General features: G+C 35.7%; 1 protein-coding gene across 26 annotated transcripts in view; it reads right to left on the bottom strand.

The window, feature by feature from the left end:
- Positions 1–6970: 6970 nt before the first annotated feature.
- micall2a (mical-like 2a) overlaps positions 6971–22289 on the bottom strand; it is a 30559-nt gene continuing 15240 nt past the window's right edge. Inside the window, exons 7-20 of one of the 26 annotated variants that reach the window (XR_012397451.1) lie at positions 20122–20336; positions 17911–17995; positions 17588–17769; positions 15275–15375; positions 15117–15189; positions 14957–14981; positions 13756–13817; positions 13539–13662; positions 10629–10731; positions 10407–10480; positions 8246–8360; positions 8077–8123; positions 7825–7995; positions 6985–7542 (exon numbers count right to left, since the gene is read on the bottom strand). Coding sequence is in view for 6 of the 26 variants with exons in the window: in XM_073936607.1 (XP_073792708.1) it covers positions 7910–7995; positions 8077–8123; positions 8246–8360; positions 10407–10480; positions 10629–10731; positions 13539–13662; positions 13756–13817; positions 14957–15058; positions 15163–15189; positions 15275–15375; positions 17911–17995; positions 20122–20336 (1141 nt within the window). In the remaining 20 variants the exon portion in view is untranslated. 26 annotated transcript variants of the gene reach the window in all.

Here is a 22289-nt window from a genome sequence, read left to right as displayed (position 1 = left end):
TTAAAATATTAAATTTTACATTTTAGCATTATGTTACTACAATGTACAACTGGTTACATGCAGTATGGTTACAGTACTGTTCTTGATATGCTACACTGTGTTTCCATAATCTGTGCGTAATCCTTCACAATGTATTGTAACAGAAGAGCAGGGGCCTGTGCCACGAAGCCAGATTAGCTGGCTAGCCAGTTAAGTTTCAGTTTAGTTTGCACCAATTCTGGGTTTTAGGTACCATGAATGTAGCTCAGCTCTGCTGCTCTATAATTTAATGGAAACAAAGAGTAAATAAATTCAATCTGCTTACCTTCATGTTACCTACATAAAAGCTTAGTTTGGTATTGACTAAAACTTAGCGGGTTAATCAGCTAATCCAGCTTCATTGTACAGGACAAAAACTGCTCCCCCTTTTTTGTCCAACTTCACCAGCTCATCACACAAAAGATTTTAAAGACCTACAGTGGCGATCATCTACTCTCTACAGATGGTTTTCATAACACTTTTTTTGTTGTTGTTGAACTGAACACCTCTATGAAGACTTGATGTAAGCTTTGCCCCTTCCATGAAATGGGTGTTGGAGAAATGAAGTCCATGATTCTCTATCTATACCAATCCCAGCCCAACCCAAGAGTCTCCCTAAAAGTCCTTTGAAAACTCTCAACACACCACAGTAGCATTTCTAGTCTCCAGCAACCTCAAGGTTATAGTCTTCTAGGCCTGGACTCCACCTTGGCACACTGCTCCCTCATCCCCACTGTGGTACATCAGCGCACCAGCCCCAACATGCTCCATCCGGTTCAACCTTGTCCCAACTTACCTCCTGCTCTGTTGGACTCCTCCATGACTTCAGATCTAGCATTCTCAGGCATTTCTAGGGATTTCTGCTCCCTCCTTGATCATTTGATCCCTTAGCCCTGCCTTGGCCCTCCAGAATTTCATCTCCAGCCTAGGATCCCACTCTATTGGCTGCATTGGTCCACATCTCCACTATGGCTCCTTCCTTTTCTGATCCTGCCTGCACTGAGTCTCTTCACCTGGATTCTTCTGCACCTATTTTTTTCTGCACATGTGGCAAGTGCAAGGTCACACCCGCTTTTCTTCAGTTTCTCAGTTCCTCAGATAGCTTTGTTGATACTTCTACATTGTGTTCTACCATTTATCTGGATCACCTGTGTTTGTTGAATTGAAAACTTGTTCATCATCTGTATTCCTTTACAGCTACATTGATTTTAAGAGTTCACACTTAGCTAATGATTGATTATAAAAGCGTGTTTGGCATGCTGTCCTGGGAGAGAGCCCTGAGCTCATGAGATCCTTGAGCGCGGGGCTCCCTCCCGTTTGTAGTGTGAGAGGGGAGTTTGAGCTCAGGTAGGTCTCGAGAACTCTCCTGCTTTTTAATAGTGAGTGCAAATTATAAATAACTATGGAGAGAATATTGCTGAATTAATAGCTCTTCTATGGTGCTCATTTGGTTTGGTCAATTTACTTACATTACATGTTTTTGGACTGTGGGAGAAAACCGGAGAGCCCGGAAAAACCCACGCAAAACACAGGGAGAACATGTAAACTGCACAGAAATGTTAACTTGGCCAGGTAAAGACTTGAACCAGTTACATTCTTGCTGCGAGGCAACGGTGCTAACCACTGGGCCTCCATGCCACCCTGTCAAGGAAAGGGGAGGAGTGGGGGAGGAAGGGGGGGGGGGGTCTTAAAGACGAAGATGGCTAAGGTAAGATACTCTTGTTATTTGTAGTGATTGAGGAATCATGATTGACTGTGGCTGGTCCCGCATTAGCTAATGCATGATCCACCAATCAGATAAGCACGTGCTTCTCTCGAAATGAGTTTATAAATAAACCTCACTAAAACTACACTTATGTAGGACCATTAATTCTAAATTAAATGAAAATTCTAGATTCGAATATTTCCACTCCTGGTTAAAGTTAAAAATAAGCTATTTTGCCAACACAGCAGTACCGCCAAAAAAAATCTTGAAGGGCTTCCAATTATCAGTTTCTTTGGGGGCCCTTTTAGGAGTCAAAAAGGGTGAGCAGCGCTGATCTAGATCAAACTAAACCATCCAAGCAGATCCAGCATTTGGAGCGCAATTACCAATTCTGAATCGTTCCTGTAGCCGGATGATACACTGAACACATCAGCTCCCCTATACAAATATTATGATCCGCCTGATGAGAGCCAGGGCTCCAGTCTGGATGGCTAATAAATTAGAAGCACGCTTCTCGTTTACTCATCAGAGCTAATGAGGCTGATAAAATTACCTTGAGGATCATAATTACAGGCTAGTGGCAGAAGCACCATATCTACAACCCAAGCGCGTGCACACACACCTACAGTAGAAGAACAAACAGCTCAGCGCAGTGGCCACCGCTGGACAAGCAGAGTTTGACCTTTATTATAAACTCTGCGTTAGATAAGTGTGTAATGTATGCTTTTAATTAAACAATTAAAGCAAGTTGCATTTTGCTGAAAGCAGCCCATGTGATCGCATTAGCACACTTTCCACCAAAAAAAAAAAAAAAAAAAACACCCCAAAAAAGGGCTTAAGTACACTCCATTTCCAAATCCATTTTGTGTTAGTGACCCACGCTTAGCTGGCCTTGATCAAGCAAATATGTAAATGTCTTTCAGTTATGTACCGAAAGTGAGACGCGCACACGCATGCGTGAGGTTAGCGAGGGTACATCTGAGCTGGCACACCGAATTTCAAACACCATCCTGGTGACAAACACCCGTCGAACCCTGGGATCCTTTCCATTTCGTCAGGCGGCTCATATACATTAAGCACTTGATCAGTAATGGCATCTTTTGATGGACACGGCTGGCGTGGACGCGAGAGAATTTCATTTCATCAGCCAATTCACAGGACGAATTGTTTTACTTATGAATATTAATGTCCGCCTAATTTGAGGCTGTTGTTAATGCTTGTCGCTAGGAGCTTGGCAAATCAGGTCCCATTCCTGTTAAAACCATGTATTAGACACCCCCTGACACTAAGCCCTCGCCTTTGATTCTTAATTGCAGGAGTGCGAGCATTTGCAGGAGATGGGGCGCAAAGCTTTAATTAACTCTAATATCACACGTATTCAGTCTCGACTGTCACCCGCATCACGCGTGGCGCTCTGCACCAATATCCTCCTCCTCCTCGGCGAAGAGAGAGATGCTGTTCCAAGTTCATGATCACAATTTCATGCATCTTAAATTGGGGATGGATGGCCTGTAAGCAGTGCCACGATATTAAATGTGAGTAAATTATCTTAATGCATTTCACTAAAACGCATATTAAATGATGGCTGTATAAACGGCCATTTTACAGCACGCAATGATAGGAACAACAATTACGGGCTCTACCGCGGCGAGCAGGGTGTCATTTTTAACCCTCTCAGGCCTAAGGGTGGCTTTTGAGACCCGGATAAGTTTTGACGTCATTTATTTCTTCATATTATTGCTTACAATCTGATTGCACTGTTATAGCACACATTCTGGTAAAGTAATATGCAAGCAGCATGCACACAAGTTTGTGAAAACAAGGCGTATGCAATTTTGTTTAGGTACTGCCCTGCACTGACAGACTTTTTCATATAGCCAGGGGCGGATTTAGTGATTTTGGGGCACTAAGCAATTCCAGCCATAAGGCCCAAGCCCTGAAATGCACCCGCTCTACTTTCATTTAACAATTATTTTATATAGCTTTTTTTTCTTCTTTTCAACATTTTAAATTAATGAAATCCCTACATTTTAAATGTGTTTTCTTAAAATTAATTTACAACTATATTTTTAATAAATTTGACTGCTGGTCTGCTCCATCACGCATATTTTATTTTGTAATATTATTATTACATATGACATTTTTATAATAATAGCAAAAATGTTATTTTTATAGCTAGAATATAATTTATACTTCTAGATATTTATTGGGGGCTCCCAGATTTCCCCTTAGCCCCAAGCGGCCACTTACCTCGCTTAATGGTTAAATCCACCCCTGCATGCAGCCTACAAGTGTTTATTGCCCCTTCATCTACATCAGGGTTGCCCAAACTTTTCTGTATGAAGGGCCAAAATTTAAATATCATTGAGAGCTGTGGGCCGAAGATAAATATACCAAACTATTTTACAAGCTGCCATGGGTAATTTCCTAGTTTATTTCATAACATTTAAAAGTTAATAGAAAACATCACTGTGAATCATATTGACTAATGCAGAATAACTTTAAATATAACTTATTGCAATAAAAACAATCACATTTATAACAGTTTAATGCTGAATATACACTACTCAAACGGAATCTGCTTTTGCCTCAATTTGCTCACCAAAGTCTCTGCATTGTTCTCGACCTATCGGTTGATAGTACCATAACTAAACTACTGCACTTAATTTCAGTTAGCTTTTTTGTAGCTTATCAATAAAACAATTAAAAGGTTACATTATATTTTAAATGACAATTCCTAAAACATCCCCATAATTCTCCCTCTCATCTCAGATGGGATGGTGGGCCAAATCAAAGGTTACCATGGGCCAACTTTTGCCCACAGGCCCTAGTTTGGGTATGTCTGATCTACATAAAACAATACATACAAACTGCTTTTTTTTGTTTGTTTGTTTGTTTGTTTTGAAGTAATTTTGTGTACTTTGGCTGTATGCATGGAAGGGTCGGTGTCCATATAATTGAGATTCACTTTTATTAAAGACCCTCCCCTGATGGACCAAATTAAAAGGAGCGTCACTGAGGGATTCAAAAGAAATAGTTTAAGACTATACAGTGCTCAGCATATAGAAGTACACCCCTCACGAATCTCTCTTTTAAATTCATAGTTTTAATAGGAAGCTATACAATATTATGTGTGCATATACTTAAGTACTGAAGACAAATCTTGAGCTTATTTAACAAACTAACTTATGAAAATAATCCAAAAACTAGTACTCCCAAATGTATACGTTAGATAAATAGAAATCAAAAAAGAGAAAAAAAATTAAAAATGGAGTTGAAATTTTGTAGTTTGTAATTTTAGCAATATTTTGCTTGAATTTAATTGTGTTAGCTTTAAATTTCGCAATGTTTCCTCAAAATGGGCTGTACTCTATGCGGAGCACTGTAAAAACATTTGTTTATCATTTTATATTATATTGGCACTTCCCATTCCAACTTTGTCTTGATCTTTATTACAAACACAGTTGATTAAATTGACATGCAAAATTAGAGGATTTATTATGTCTGAGTAAATAAATAGTTTAAAACACATTCTGAAGTACGAGTTTAACTTGTTAATAGTACAACAAAATTAATTTGTAGGATTTTAGCAATGACTAATAACCAAGAATTTGCAAACACCAACAATTTAAGGATGTGTAAAAACGTGCATTTGATAAATAAAAACATGCTAAGTAATAAAAAGTTGCTTTAAAAAAAAAAAAAAGGTAAATAAATACACTACACAAAACTAAATAAATACACAAAAACACTACTGCTTATATGTATCTCTAGTTTGTTAACTCGAGCATATTAAATAACATTTCCGTTAAACTTTTACATTAAAAATCAAACTTAAGACTTTTAAATTTTCTTTAGATTTATTTTAGCTACTGTAGATCTCTGCTTGTCCAATGACCCTTCTGTGCCCAAAATTAATTGAAATACCTGGAAGTTTCGACTTAGCTAGGCTTTTTGGTAACTGGAACCATTGTAAATGGATAGGCATTTCCAATCAATATTTCTCCTCAGTCCAAATGCAGACATCTCGCATTCAAAGACAGCATGAAAATACACTACTGGTCAAAAGTTTGGGGTCAGTTTTTTTTTTTTTTTAAAGAACATTATTCTGTTCATCAAGGCAACATTTATTAAATGACAATAAAAAAGTATGATGTTAAATATTTATTAAAATTAACTAACTGCTTAATTATATGTAGTTTCAAATGCAATTATTACTCCAGTTATTATTGCTTTTATTACTATTACCAATAATAATAATAATAATAATAATAATTTTATTGTTATTATTATTATTAATAAATATTAGAGTGGTTTCTGATGGATAATGTGACTATGAAGACTGGAGTAATGAAGCTCATTAAAAAATAAAATAAAATAAATAAATATTTCACTGGAATAATTTGATTTAATCCCAGTTTAGACCAATAATACCAAAAGTAGGAAATTTTTTTCACAATTAGTTGCTAGAAGTCTTGTACTGCTCAAATGGAAAGACAATTTTTCTCCAACTTGGAGATCTTCTGTACCATCTTACAATAGAGAAGATTCGGTGTTCCACCAAAGGTTGCAGTCAAAAATCTTATTTGGCAGCCAGTGATGACATGTATAGAGCAAATGGATACAAATTTAATATTTGCAGTTTGACTGGTTTATTTGTTTCTCACATTTTTTCCCTTCCCTCCCTCCATTTTATTTTATTTTAACTTCTATCTAAATGATTTTAGTCCTTTATTTTATATTTGCTAAGTCTATTGTGACTCATTGTGTGCGTATACATGTACAAAAGATGAGTGAACATAAGGGAACTTTTATCTACTTGTATTGCATGTATGTATATATTATGGTGTAAAACGGATTAAAAATGTGCATAATATTGTATAGAAATGATGCAGTAGGGCGGGGGGCTCAGCTGGAGCAATCTGTCTTTGTTATTTCAAATATTTTGACATTTTAGTTTTAGTGACAAAAAATGTTAATAAATTTAAAAAAATAAATTTAATTTAAAAATTCCCTGAAATAAATGATTAAATTTATAAACTACTTTTGAACAGTTATTTTACAGTGCAATTACACTTCACAATTTTTACTGTATTCTTGATGAAATAAATGCAGTTTTAGTGAGCAAGACAAACGTATTTTAAAACATTTAAAAAGCCCGGTATTGTACATAAAAACTTTGCTTTTTCTATTCCCGCTCATCAAAAAAAAAAAAAAAAAAAAAAAACACAACAACAACAACAACTCTGCATTCACCTTGGTTATAATACAATTAGAAACTTCCTTAAGATTTATTGAATAACCCATGTTATTAAAGTCAAATACACAATAAATAAGCACATCATCAGCATCTCTTCAGAGAACTTTTTAAAACATCTTTAAAACATTCCTGAAGTAGCTTTTTCAAACAGTTCAGTCATACCTTTTATTTAAAACATTAAAAAAAAGGCCTCTTTGCACATCTACTACTTAGATAAGTTAAATGAGGTACACTTTTAATTGAACTAGGTTAGAGACTTAAAAAGAGAATAAAACCAATAATCCGTGCCTCTCCAGCGCGCGCGCACACAAGATCTTCTGCAGTCTAATCTCCAGCTTGATTTAGCGTTCACAGGATATAAGAGTCTGGATAGTCTGATGCACATGCATGCAAGCTCATAGTGCCCCCTTCAGGTCACTGTTAGCACAGCACATTGAACGCTTTCAATCTTTGAGCTCAACGCTTATTGGAGGTTAGGGTTAAATTAAGATGCTCCGCAGATTTTTGGATGGCAGTCAAAGAGCGTGCTTCAGCCAGCCTTGGACATCTGTTTGTTTATCTGCTAATACAACGGTACGGTTTATCTCCGAACAAGTGAGGGGGTGGAAATAAAAATAAAGTTAAGTAAATGTATATTCTGAACAATAATTATTCAAAAGGAGCCCACGCATTGAAAGTATAGGAGCAAAATTAAACATTTTAAATGAATAGAACAAGCATTAGGTAAATCAAAGTGAAAAACTTTCTGAACATGACTGAAATAATAAAAAGTTAATAATAAACAACATTTTACTTCAAGAACTCTTACCTCACTAAACCACCTGACATATTGTAGACCCACCTTGTTTTTTTAAAACATCTAAAAAGATGAAGTTTCAACAAACTGCAGCCGAACATATGGAGCACGTCAGTCTAGTAGCTGAGCTTCACTCTCCCATCGAGGCTTTTTTACTTCGTCGTCGAAATAACTTTGAGAAGGATGACTTGCGTTTGTTTTTAAACTTCTGAAGACCTGCATGGTGACATAAATAATGTTCACATGATGGTCTTGGGCTGCTTCTGATTTAAAATAAGAATAAGAGAAAATTCTTACCCAGTCTTTGCATCATTTCATTCAACTGTTGATCTTCCTCCTCCTCCCTTGAAATGTGATGTAGTACAATTACAAAAGTGTTTTTGCATATATTGATATTGTTCTTGCTCTAAAAAAAGTTTGGCATTTGACATGCAGAGTCAGCAACTGTGGTTTCTTGAGGACTTGCCTTATCCTGTCTTCCTCCAGACCCTCAACAATAGCGTTTCTGTCATTCACAATCTTCATCAGTCTGTTCAACAGCTCAGTTTCCCTCTTCTTCTCATTCAGAGTTTTGAAATGTTCTAATAAGCACACAAACCCACAGCTTAAATGACAGTTCTTCAAATTAAAGAAATTTAAAAAATGAACCAAGCCATATAAAACAGTCATTGCATTTAACTGGGGTTGACATTGTAATACCACTTTTGCACTTTTGTAAATGCTTAATTAAAATCATCACCATTTTAATTTGAAGCATATCCAAGAATTGCCTCCATGTGTCAGACGAGATCAATGAAGACGCTTAAATTTGTATTTAGTGCTAATTTCTAAAAGCAAACTTAAAAGCAACCAATAAGTAAAGAGAAAGCAAAATAAAAAAAAGCTCTTGACATTTATTAACATTAATGTAGCTAAAAAAACACTACAGTAGCACGCGCACACACACACTTATGTTTTTGAATTAAGTGTTTCGAACATTTAATTAACAGCAATGATCAAATATATTTAATAGTGTGTTGATGTATACATGGAATGCCTTTGTACTTAATGAGACTAGGTAATTATGTCTTTACATTTTGGTTGTCATTCATTTGAATATTTACATTTCAACATTGCAAACAATTACTGGAGCATTGTTTCAATAAAAATATGATAATAATAATAATAATAATAAAATAAATAAAATTGCTGACACCTTTCACAAACCAATAAGTAGCTGGTTTGGGTTTCTTCAATTTCATGAGGTTTCTTTGACAACATCGATAATGTAATACAGGGGTGTCCAAACTCGGTCCTGGAGGGTCAGTGTCCTGCAAAGTTTAGTTCCAACCCCAATCAGACACACCTTGGCTAGCTAATCAAGCTCTTACTAAGCTTTCTAGAAAAATCCCTGCAGGTGTATTGAGGCAAGTTGCAGGACAACAGCCCTTCAGGACCGAGTTGACACCCCTAATATAATATAATCAATATAGTCATAAATAGACCCAATGATTCAGTAGGTTTTTTTAATCTTAAAACTAGATAAAAAGATGTTTGGAGTAAGTATAGAATGACATGATATTTTACCGGAAATGCCCTGGCTGGATTATCAAAATTAAAAATCTCCAACTAAAACAGGAACTAACTAAAGGAAATAAAAACATGCATACAATTCCATGCAAATAGTCACCTTGGATATAAAAGGTTCTATCTGTGTTCTGAGATATTGAGCTTCAAAGTTTTTGCATTTCATAGCAAACAGTATGTGTGTAACATTAGTTTTTTTTAATAAAGTCTTAAAAATGTAAACAACTTCTAAAAAGAAAAAAAAAAACATCCCATAATATAAATAAGTTGTCATTTAATAAGAATGTCAATAACACAATTTGAAAAAATGACAGATAGAACCTTATAATTCTAAGGTGATGAAATATTAACCTTGCCATAGAAAAAAAAAAGAAACTAAAAAAAAAATAGAAAAAAAAGTTTCCGTATTTTGGTAAAAACCCAAGTTTGTGCAAGCAAGTATTTTACAGTACTTTAGAAATACTCAAAAACGTATCTGTCAATGTTTTCAAAGTATTATATTTGATTTACCAAAGTCACACAAGTGGCAATTTCACATCTGTCACATCCATAAAGGAAAGAGGTCACATCCATGACGACGCTTTTTCCTCATAAATGCTAAAAATAATAAATCAAATAAAATCATGGTTGTCCTATAGAGAGCCAACTCTTATCCTTTTAATTAGCACTATTTCACTATTTGGGTTGTGCAGTTTAGTTCACAGAATTACTACAAAGTATGTTGTATACTGCAAACTTGCAGACTTCTGTCACATCCATAACGCACGTTTATTTATTACTCATTTAAAAGTACAAAACAGATTGATATTTTCTGGTCCCTTTACTCTGTGGTAAATATAAAGAGATGTTTCAGTACGTTTCAATGTTTTCAGATGTTTCAGTATATAATAATTTTTTTTTTAATACCTTTTAACTTGTTTTGCTGATTGATCACTAGAAGGTTCATAAAAATAAAAACAAAACACTTATTTTGACCGTACAGATTACTGTTAAAAACTACACTTGATGTTATCTGAAAGGGGGTTTGCAGTAAATCTAGATATCAATGGAGTGCTCTTTACCTGGTTTGTTGATCAATCTCCTGAGTTCCCCCTCCACTCCCGGCTGTTGCTCCTCCAGATCTTGTGTTCTTGCTCTAAAAAATAGAAATCTTTCAAAACAACAGCAAGCAGACCCTAGATACTGAACAACTTGGCTGACTTCTCTATTATCTTATTAATCTACAATTAAATCTCAAAAACATTGTCATTCAGAAATAAAGCACATTAAAATGGATCACTTACATGTACATCAACTCCGACTCTCTCCGTATGTAGCTTTGTTTCTTCCGAATCAGGTTAAACCAATCAACCATTAAGGGGTCCATCAGAATGTCCCCATGACCCTCTGTAAAACAGTCCAAAGTCAGTAAGGTCCAAACTGCATCATTCACACACACAGATACACACCACCTCGAGCAACAATTTAAAGTGCTCAAGAGACAGGCATCTCCAAATACTCACTCCCAACTTCTATTTGAGCTATGATTGAATTCTATTTGTCCCCTAATAGAGTGTTGTAATGCGGTCTAAAAGCATGTTTTCCATTGACATTGCCTTGAGGTGGTACAAAAAAAAAAATACAAGTACAATCATGAATGCGCACAAACTTAATTTGATCAAGCGGAGGTTTTGGCTTTTGGTGGGAGTGACGGTTTCTTTGAAATCCCTCCGGTTGCTCACAGCAGGACAGGTGACTGGAGCAGCGAGCCTGGAGATGATATTACTGTGCCACGGTGACCTTGAAAAGAGCCAATCAGATGCCCTTGCCCCATTCAGCTAGCAGCCTCTCATTGCCGCCCACCACCTCCTCCATTTCCATCCCATCATCCCACAGGAGGAGAGGGAGCTTCCCCTGCGCCTCGCCTCATTTGGCCCTGGCTGCTAGAATAGAGAGGCCTTTATTGGCCACTGCCTTCCCCTAAAGGCTACATAGAAACACTGACTCCCAGGTGGACAGGCACAGCTAACAGGTTTGGAATGAGTGCGCAACTCGCACGACTCGGAGCACACACATGCATAAATATACACATGGCTGTTATATGGCATCTAAAACACACCGCATGGTGTTACATTGCATCAAAAAGAGAATCTGATGATGTCGATTTAGTCGCATACAACCTTGAAAGAGTTCACAACCTTCAAATCTCACTTTCAAACTACACAGACCTACATTCTGGATAAACAGAATCATTATTCTTGAAGGGATAGTGCAGTCTAAACTTATCAATTTCTCACCCACAGGTGAACACAAACTTTGTTCAGTATATCTTCTTTTTTTTTTTGTTCAACAGAATAAAGAAACAAAGTAGAAAACCTGTAACCGTCGACTTTCATAGTAGGAAAAACCAACACTATGGAAGTCTACTGCTACAGGTTTCTACAGAGCTTCCGTCTGGCCACTCAACCATACAGGCCTGATTGGTGGATTGCTGCTCAGACGGTTGTCCTTCCCACTCTCCACAGAAGAATGCTGGAGCTCAGACAGAGTGACCATTGGGTCTATTCTCCCCCAATCACTCAGCTTAAATGTCTGGCCAGCTCTAGGAAGAGTCCTGGTGGTTTCAAACATCTTCCACTTACGGATGGAGGCCACTGTGCTTATTGAAACTTTGAGAGCAGCAGAAATGTGCCTCGAGACAAGACCTCTGAGGTCTAGAGACAATTCCTTTATCTTTATACTTGGTTTGTGCTTTGGCATGCACTGTCAACCCTAAGATCTCAGACAGGTGTCTGCCTTTTCAAATCATGTCCAATCAACTGAATTTACCACAGGTGAACTCCAATCAAGCTGCTAAAAACACTTCACTGCTGAGCAGTGAAGCTCTAAATTGAGCTCAAGTACAAAGATCGTGAATACTTGTGATATTTGGGTTTTAATAATATATTTTTTTTGTAAATAAAATTTGCAACAATTAAAAAAAAATCTTTAAACATTGTCATTATGGGGTATTGTGTGTAGAAATGAGGAAATAAATTAATTTAATTAATTTTGGAATAAGGCTGTAACATAAAAAAAAAAATGTGGAAAAATTCAAGTGCTCTCAACACTTTCCGGATGTACTGTAAATGATTATCTCAGTACTTCTGATATTTTAAATTAGGGCTGGCCAATATGGCAAAATTGCAATCTCGATTTTTTTCTTTTTGATTATTAAACAATAACGATATATAACTTCGATAGCAGTTGTTGATTCTTCAAGATTAAAGAGTATACAGGGTTTCTGCAGGTTTCTCCAAGTCAAATTTAAGACTCTATAAGTCTAAAATTTCATTCGTCGTTGTCTTAAAGGGCTAAAACGAAGTATTTATAATGGCCCAGCAGAAAACAACAAAAAACAAATTAGGTATTTCTTAGGCACATATTTGATATAATGCATCAAAACAAGCAGACCTTAGTTGTATACACATTTTTCAACATGACTTAAACTCTTTAAAAGCTAAAATGTATGCACAACAGCCTGTTATAATATTAGTTGTGAACAGTTTTGAGATGTACAGTTGGTGATTGGATAGCTTTACATAAATAATTTTAAATGGGTCACAATTTTCCTTTAAGACCTATTAAACAACATTTAAGTCAATTCAAGACTTTAAGGCCTAAGATTGATTGATTGATATATATATATATATATATATATATATATATATATATATATATATATATATATATATATATATATATATTTAAATAAATTTCATTTATGACAATTGTTAATGACTAGACACAAATTAGTGGGTCCTTTAAATAGCATAACCTATTTTTGGTGGCCGATCATTTTTTGCTGGCCAAAAATTTGGTGCATTTCTGAGAAACACACTTCTAGATTCCCATTCTTGCACGTTTTGTTGTGCGATAGGCTCTTAAATCAATATAGAAAGAAAAAAAGTCCTTGTCAAATTATTGTGATTGGCTATAATACCGTATCTGCCCAGCCCTATTTTGAATGTTTGTAAACAAAACAATATTATTTGAAATGACTAAAGCGGTTTTAACCATAAATGAAAGATCTAAAATGTACCAGAGTGATCAAAGCTTTAATAATTCTAAAGGATCGCGATCCTTTAGACTGGAGATTTCAGGAGTGTTTGAGACTTTAATATTTTAAGTGAGCAGCTGTACTACTATAACATTTAATATATCTGATCTCAAACCTTCTTCATAAACACGAAGTTTCCATTCCAGCTCCACTCCTTCATTCTCCAAATCGTTGAGGTTGTTTTCAATGTCTTGCAGTTCTTTTGAGATCTGCTCTGGCGTGATATAGCAAGTTTTTGTCTGGAAATACACATAATATTAAAATAAAGATGAATACGGTTTATGAAATGACTACAAAATGAATAAATTTGAGTCGAGATTTGCAAAACTTACAGTAGGTGACCTTGCTTCATGGAGCAAGCTGTCATTACATAATATATTTCCATTGTCGTAACCTAAAATTAAAGCACACATTTTATTAGTGTACAAAGAACCATCAACAAACTGCTAGACTATATTCAAAAGGATGGGTGAATTAGGTAAGCTAAATTGTCCGTAGTGTTTGAGTGTATGGGTGTTTTCCAGTGATGGGTTGCAGCTGGAAGGGCATGCGCTGCGTAAAACATATGCTGGATAAGTTCATTCCGCTGTAGCAACACCTGATTAATAATGGGACTAAGTCGAAAAGAAAATGAATAAACGAATGAATGTATTTAAATGGTTTACAAATTCTTCAAGTTAATTAAAACTTGAACTGACAAACTCTTAAAAAAAAAAATTAAATAAAAAAAATATAGCAACAATCCAAGATACAATTACGTTTTTACATTTATACAATATAAGATTTATTTGGGTTAAATTAACAACATTACTATTTACAACCATTTTCAATACTAAGAAATATAAAATAACTGATCGAAATCTATTTCTAGTGAAATATACAATTGAAGTCTGAATTATTAGCCCCCTCTGAATTATTAGCCCGTTTATTTTTCCCCAAAGAGAAGTTGAACACATTTCTAAACATAAGCTTGTCATTTTTTAATAACTGATTTAATTTATCTTTGCCATGATGACAGTTAATAATATTTGACTAGACATTTTTCAAGACACTTCTATACAGCCTATAGTGACATTTAAAGGCTTAACTAGGTTAGTTAGGTTAACCAGGCAAGTTATTGTATAATGATGGTTTGTTCTGTAGACTATCGAAAACAAAAATAGCCTAAAGGTGCTAATCATTTTGACCTTAAATTTTTTTTTTAATTCTTAAAAACTGCTTTTATTCTAGCCAAAACAAAACTAATAAGACTTTCTCCAGAAGAAAAAAATATCATCAGACATACTGTAAAAATGTCCTTGCCCTGTTAAACATCATTTGGGAAATTAAAAAAAAAAAAAAAAAAACAGGGGCTAATAATTCTGATTTCAACTGTATAAATAAGGCATTTATTATTAGTTCAAGCGATATAAATACACACACACACACACACAAAAAAAACATTTATTTATATTATGAAATTTTTTTATACATAAAATAAAATATATTTTTTAATAACCATTTCTTAAAATAACACCATTTGAACATGCTTACTTGATGTCGCTGACCTGCAGCGAGGCTGTTTTGGAGATGAAGGTTTGTTACAGGACGTAGAGGGTGATACGCATGAGGCCAAGGAACAATCACTATTACAACCTGTGAAAAGAAAGAAGAAGAAAAAAAAACGTATATTTATTATGATAGTCAAACTTACCATGCTGCAGCTGATGTGCTATAAACAGCTGAATAGACAGATAGACCTGGTGCTGTACAAGCTCCAGTTTTAACTGGGAAGGAGAAAAGCATGTAAAGTTGCAAAAACATTTGGTACTAGAGCAGCAGATCTGAGTTTGAGGTGTTGAAATGTCTTACCCTTGGAGTGGTTCGACATGAAGGCTTGAGAATCCTGCACTTTTAAATCTTTGTTTTCTCCACACATCAATGCAACATCTTTGGCAATATCAGGAGATCTACTAAAAGCAAAATAATTATGATAGTTCCCTTTCACACAAAGAATGACAACTTCAATAAGACAATTAAAAAAAATATTCACATCATTTACAATGAAACAAAATGATACAAGTTCTCTATTTTTGCATTAACATTTAAAACTATTAATGTTCGATCATAATTCACAAGTTTTAGGAGCTGATTCATTTAAAAAGTGGCATATGTGACATGCATATAACAAACAAATCATTACAGTGCATTGGTGTGAAGGTTCAGGGATTTTGCAAGTTTCACAAGATCAAATTAAGACTTCACTGCCTTTTTAAGACTATTATGAATAATTTAAGACAATGCAGATATCATTAGTAGTCATAATTTAGTTCTATTTGAGCTAGTTTGAGAAATAACTAGTTCTAAAAATGATAAGAACAAATAAAACTTTCATTAATAATGTATACGGCATTTACAGCTTTGAGGTCAGAAAATTCTATATTAAAAATATATAAATAATGTGTTTTTTTTTTTTGGTTTTTTCCCCAAAGTAAATGGTTTAAAGTACAGACATGGGATAAAACGATTTGGAATAGTCAAGGTTTTAAAACCACCAAAACTGCTGTTTCTAAGGTATGTTTAATTAGTTTTTTTTTTTTTGACAACATTAATCGCCAGCAGAAAAGATCTCCAAAGATCCTTTTGAAATTGTACAGAAATCTGTGTTTTTTAAACTAATAAAGACAGCAGAATGCTTCATTCAATGATTTATTTGAATTAATTTGCCAGACATCCCAGCAGGCACACATCATAAGATGTTAATATTAGGTTAGATTTAGGTCGTGACATCAGATAACAAATTCAATGTCTAGCCAGTGTCTAAGAACAACGTTAACTTGTTCAATAACATCAAATAATATTGACATTTGGTTGATTTTAGCTGACCAAAATCCATCTTAAACGTCATGACATCAAATAAGGATATTTTTACATCAGGTATGGAAACCAAAATCCATCGCCTGATAGATGACATAGTGGTACAGTCCACACAACGTCAAGCCATTACATCATTAGAGGCTGATATTTGGTTGATTCCAGGTTGGACATTGACATTGGCCTGATGTTGGGTTCTAATGTCAACCGGATTTTCAATTCCAAACAAAATGCAATGTCCCACAACGTTGGGGTACAACATCAATTTGTTTAAATCATGTTGACGTCCTGTGCCTGCTGGGATGTTTAGTATTCCAAAGCCTTTTTAAAAAATAAAATATATTGTGTTCAAAGGGAAAAACAAACAAACAAAAAAAAAAAAAAAGTTTGTTTCTTACCCAGAAACTTAAAAAGAACTTATTTTAGGGCAGTAAATCACAAACTGTGAAACTGATATCGTTATGTAAGGTTATCATAACGTCAGAATCTTAAAACGGTCCATGCCTAGTAGTTTTTATTGGTTAATTGCAGAACTCCTCCATTTATTTAAAAAAAAAAAAAGAAAAACCCTGCAAGATCAGAAAGAGATCAAGCATTAGCAAAGGTAAGAAAGTGAAGCAAAATTAACTTAGTTTCAAATCATTATTAACTTAATAATTACTAACTTCAAATCAAAATTAACTTCGTAACACAATGAGAGTAACCAACTTTGTAGAAAAAAATAAAATCTCACAGAACCTAAATGATGAATTCACAAAAGCTGTGCACAGTAAAGCAACAGTAAAAATTATAAAAATGTATAAATATAAAAATAAATTATTATGTTACCTTCACTCGAATATTAACAAAAACATTTTACATTACCTCAAATTTCACTGTAAAAATATGCTGGGTTTAACAAATCCATGTTGTCCCAACAAAAATCAATTAAACTTACCAAGATTTTTATATTCAATCTACTTTAATTTGGAAAAACAAGTTATCCACCCAAAAAAAAAAAAGGAAGAAAGATTTGTCCTGATTCAGCTCATTTAAATCATTAGTTTGACCAAGCAGATAAAACATTTTGTGCATGTTTAAGTTCAGCTTAATACAATCAAACTGTCAGATTTCTTTTCTACCATCAATCTGAGAATAAATTAAGTGTTATTGTTCATTTTTTGACAAGATTAGCATACTGGAAGAGCCATTAATTAGGGGATTATAAAGAACATGAAAGTGAGCAATTATTGACACTTTTCATATTTTGGTGAACCAATCCTTTAAGACTGTAAATCATCATCATTTACTCCAACATAAGCAGACCCTCACCTTAGATACAGCAGACGCCCACAAAACTAAATGGGAGGATCGTCAGAAGAACTCAAGGTAAGAGTATAGGGTTTCAGAGAGGGTTGGTTTAGGCGCAGCACTCGTTGGGACTGGTGAGGATTGGGGACAGAGCGAGAGGATGCACTCTGCACACTATGGGGGAGGCAGGAGACATTCGCCGGCTAGAGGATGAATACATGAAAGGCCCCACTGTCAGTACTGCAGCTCTGAAGTGTCATCGCAGCGCACACCCCAGTGACTTCGCCTGCTTCCCCTTGTGTGGATTAGAAAGCATTAGGGATAACTAGGCTGATCGAACTTACTTGAGTCTTGGTCCATTTGGAGCTGCCTTTGGCTTTGATCTCCAGTCAGCCGGGGCATCGTAGCTCTGAACATCATTGGCTGAAGCTGAGAGAAGGAGGGAAAATTATGGCAAACAAAAAGAGTATGTTGCACAATATCAAATTACGCCATTTGAAGCCATGCTGTCACAGAGAAAGGATAAAAATACTATAGTCCCATCAGTTTCAGTCTTATTCTTGTGAAGCACAGCTTAACTTAATCACTTTCCTGTCTACAGTCCTACTTAATGCACATATGGGAAAGATACAAAACTTCAGCTTTTATAGGTGTGCTGCATTCATGACATAAACACCTACTCCTATAATTGGGTAACAATTTTGCATTGTAAAACTGTTGTGACATCATACACTCACTGGCCACTTTATTAGGTACATGTTACCAGTACCAGGTAGTACCTTTTGCCTTCAGAACTGCCTTAATCCTTCATGGTATAGGTTCAACCAGGCACTGGAAATATTCCTCAGAGATTATAACATGATAGCATCATGCAGTTGCAGCAGATTTGTGGGCTGCACATCCATGATGCAAATCTCCCAAATGTGCTCTACTGGATTGAGATCTGGTGACTGTGGAGGCCATTTGAGTACAGTTAACTCATTGTCTTGTTCTAGTAACCAGTCTGAGATGATTCACGCTTCATGACATGGTGCAATATCCCGCTGGAAGTAGCCATGAGATGGGTACACTGTGGTCGTAAAGGGATGGACATGGTCAGCAATAATACTCATGTAGGCTGTTGCATCCGAATGTTGCAGCAGAAATCGAGACTCAGTCCAGACAACATTTTTCCAATCTTCTACTGTCCTATCTTTGGTGAGCCTGTGGGAACTGTAGCCTCAGTTTCCTGTTCTTAGCTGACTGGAGAGCAGCCAGTATAGTCTTCTGCTGTTGTAGCCCATCCGCCTCAAGGTTTGATGTGTTGTGGAGTCAGAGATGTTATTTTGCATACCTTGGTTGTAACGAGTGGTTAAGTTACTGTTGCCTTTCCATCAGCTTAAACCAGTCTGGCTATTCTCCTCTGACCTCTAGCATCAACAAGGCATTTGCGCCCAAGGAATTGCCACTCACTGGATATTTACTCTTTTTCAGACCATTCTATGAAACCATTCTAGATATGGTTGTGAAAATCCCAGTAGATCAACAGTTTCTGAAATACTCAGACCAGCCCGTCTGGCAGCAACAACCACGCCACATTCAAAGTCTCTTAAATCACATTTCTTTCCCATTCTGATGCTCACTTTGAACTGCAGCAGATCGGCTTGACCATGTCTAAATGCAGAGTTGCTGCCATGTGATTGGCTAATTAGAAATTTGCGTTAAGCAGTTGGACTGGTGCAACTAATAAAGTGCCGGTGAGTGTATAAACACATTGCTTGGCTTAAACCAGGTTAAATTTGGGTTGTCAATGAGCATCAAATAGTCATCAAGGAATTGCCCAAAACAAATCCAGTCATCAAACACAGACGTCATGTATTTGAAAACTATTGTAGTTTTCACTGACAGACAGCAAATTTAGCCTCATTTTAGCCGAGCTCTCCATGTTTAGATATCATTTAAACAAGAAATGCTTGATGGGATACTTTAAAAACAATGGGTCATCTGGATTAAAGACATCCAAGTAATAATCAGTATACCAAATGAACTGAATCAAAGCAATAGTGACAAGCAATAGTAGAAATATTGCTACTTCTTTAAAACATTAGTGTCAGATCTAATTTAGTCGGCACTGCATCTTTTAATTTCTCTGAAAAGTCTTAATGAATTTGCAGTCAGATGAAGCGCACAACATTCTTATGGAACATCCTTCATTATTACTTGGTGTCTACACCAGTAACAAGAAGTGAAAAGAAAAATCAAGACAACTGAACCAATCATAATCAGCAAATGAGTACAAGCAGCGTAATTACACCATTTAAAGCCATTTCGTGAAGCAGAATGGATAAAAATACCATAGTCCTATCAGTTTCAATCAGGAATACATGGAGAAAAAAAATTAAATAAAACAATAGATGTTGAAGCATAGCTTAATTTAACACTGCTTTCCTGCCTATATTTTCACCTCCCACTTATTGCGTATGTTTATGGTAATACTTCCCATGTGACCTTTAAAAACCATTTTAAAAAAAGACCACAATTCATACAAGCAAAGGTCATCTACGAGTGAACAGCACCTTTGGCAGTAGTCTGCAGCAGGGATGGAGGTCTGCTGCGCTCCTTGCTGATGGCACTGAGGTAGAGCGATTCCTTGCCGTTCATGCCGCCGCCGCTGCTGATAATAGCAGGGCTGGATGGAGCAGCCTGATAGGAACTCCTGCCTTTTGAATCTCGCACATGTAGCTCCTGCCTCCAGGTAGAGACTTTAGCAGAAGAGCAACTGATTTTTACCCTGCGAGACAATAAAAATAATTTTCAGAATTAATCGTTTTCAATCGCTGCTAATTACCATTTTATTATTTTCACTTTTTTTGATTTATTGCAAGTAATCAAAGTTTTTTTTAAAAAAGTTATATTTGAGTTACTTTTTATTTTAATTAGCTTTTAAAAAAATAAATTTCTGAATTAAAAATTAACAGTCATGGTGAATGCTCAGAATGCATTCATTGTTTTTAACACATCGAAAAAAATGAAAAAGAGCACCGTCTTAATGGATTTTGCATAACTAATAAGACAAAAAAGTACAAAAGTAGCAAAAAGCATTGCTTTTTAAACTTTCATTATTCTGTACATACAGCATTTACAGCTCTGATGTTAAGAAGTACTCAGAATACATCATCCCAAATTACAAATGATGTCTTTATGGCAAATGAAGGTGTAGGTTATATTGGTTAAAAATAGCTAAATATAATATTTTTTATAATAAAAAAGACAACAGAAAACCCTGCAAAAGCAGTATAAGATCAAGCCTCAGCTGAGGTAGGCAAAAGTAAAGCAAAATTAACTTAAATAAAAAAAAAAAAAGCAACTAGTTACTATTTTAGGGGAATAACTCAATATTGTAATGCATTACTTACAAAAGTAATTTTCGCCAACATGGATTAACCAGTCTTTATTATGCATTTTATTTAGTAATCCCTTGTGTTGTCTTTATTTTGATCTTGGATTTAAAAATGACATGTCTTCACTTATCAGTCTGCATTGCAACACTTGTCATGTTCTAATGCTAAATGTACATGCATGACTGTAAAAACATTTTAGAGAGGCAATATTCATAAAAGATAAAGTAGCAGATTCTTATTGTGTGCACGCACATGTTGGAGAGTGCATGCGTGTCAGTTTGTGGTATAAAAATGGTTTTACAGCTGACAGATTTTGATAAAAAAAATAAATAAATAAAATGCTATACATACAGTACCAATATGTGTACAAAAGTATAAGAGGATTAACTTTTTCTAATGTTGGGGACATTTTAGGAAAAAACGAGTCACCACATTTTGGACACGTTTAGATTTTTGTTTTCCTGCTATTAAAAGTGGTGTCTGGGTCATTTTTAACCCTCAATTCAACAGAAGGGTTAACAAAAATGTTGACCAAGTGTTTTAGGGTGTACTCGCACTAGACTATCCAAACCGTTCGATTGGCTGGCCCTGGCTCGAAGGAGTTGTGTCAGCGCAGTTTGGTTGGGCTCTGGTGTGATACGCTTGTGAGTGTGCAAAGCGAGCCCAAGCAGAAGATGTGACGTTACTTTTAAAGTAGTTTCATATGGATTTGATAATCATTCTTACTTTTCAATTAATGTGTACCATCATGGTTGATTAAATACGCAAACCTTTCGCTGCACGACAGCTGCCACCTTCAGCAAACCTCCTTAAGCCTGGTCTATACTTCTGTGTCAAGTGATTGGCGGGACCCAAGGCGCATGCAACGAGCGTAACTGTGCATTTATACTTCTGAGCACTTCTTCTGTTGTTCTGCAATAACACTTCCGAAACACTAGTTGGCAGTGAGGTGTAAATGTTCCTCTGTTTAGAATTTTTCACTGGCATTTTGTTTTTCCTGAACGCTTCCTTAAAATGTACAAGTTGCTCAACTTGCTCATTTTGAGGCAGGAACCTCATGTGCAACAATTTTAACCATGAGGTAAACACAAAACAAAACTTTCCATCCGGAGCTCCTTCATGGGACTTCACACTTGTAAACAAATCACTCCATCGGGCTCGCGCGGCTCTCAGTCCCACCCAGACTTGTCAGCGCTACCAAGCCAACTAATCACAGAGTTTGTGCTATGCGTCGTTGCAACGTGTAGTCAAATTTTTTTTTGAGAGGTGAGCAGGGAATGTGTCAATGTGTAGGCCGCGCCATAGCATACGCGGCGCTTGACGCAGAAGTATAAATCAGCCGC

This window comes from Danio rerio, chromosome 3, assembly GCF_049306965.1.
Source record: "Danio rerio strain Tuebingen ecotype United States chromosome 3, GRCz12tu, whole genome shotgun sequence".
NCBI classification, from domain to species: domain Eukaryota; kingdom Metazoa; phylum Chordata; class Actinopteri; order Cypriniformes; family Danionidae; genus Danio; species Danio rerio.
Note: the sequence above shows the minus strand (reverse complement) of the source record. Positions and strands in the feature narration are given on the sequence as shown.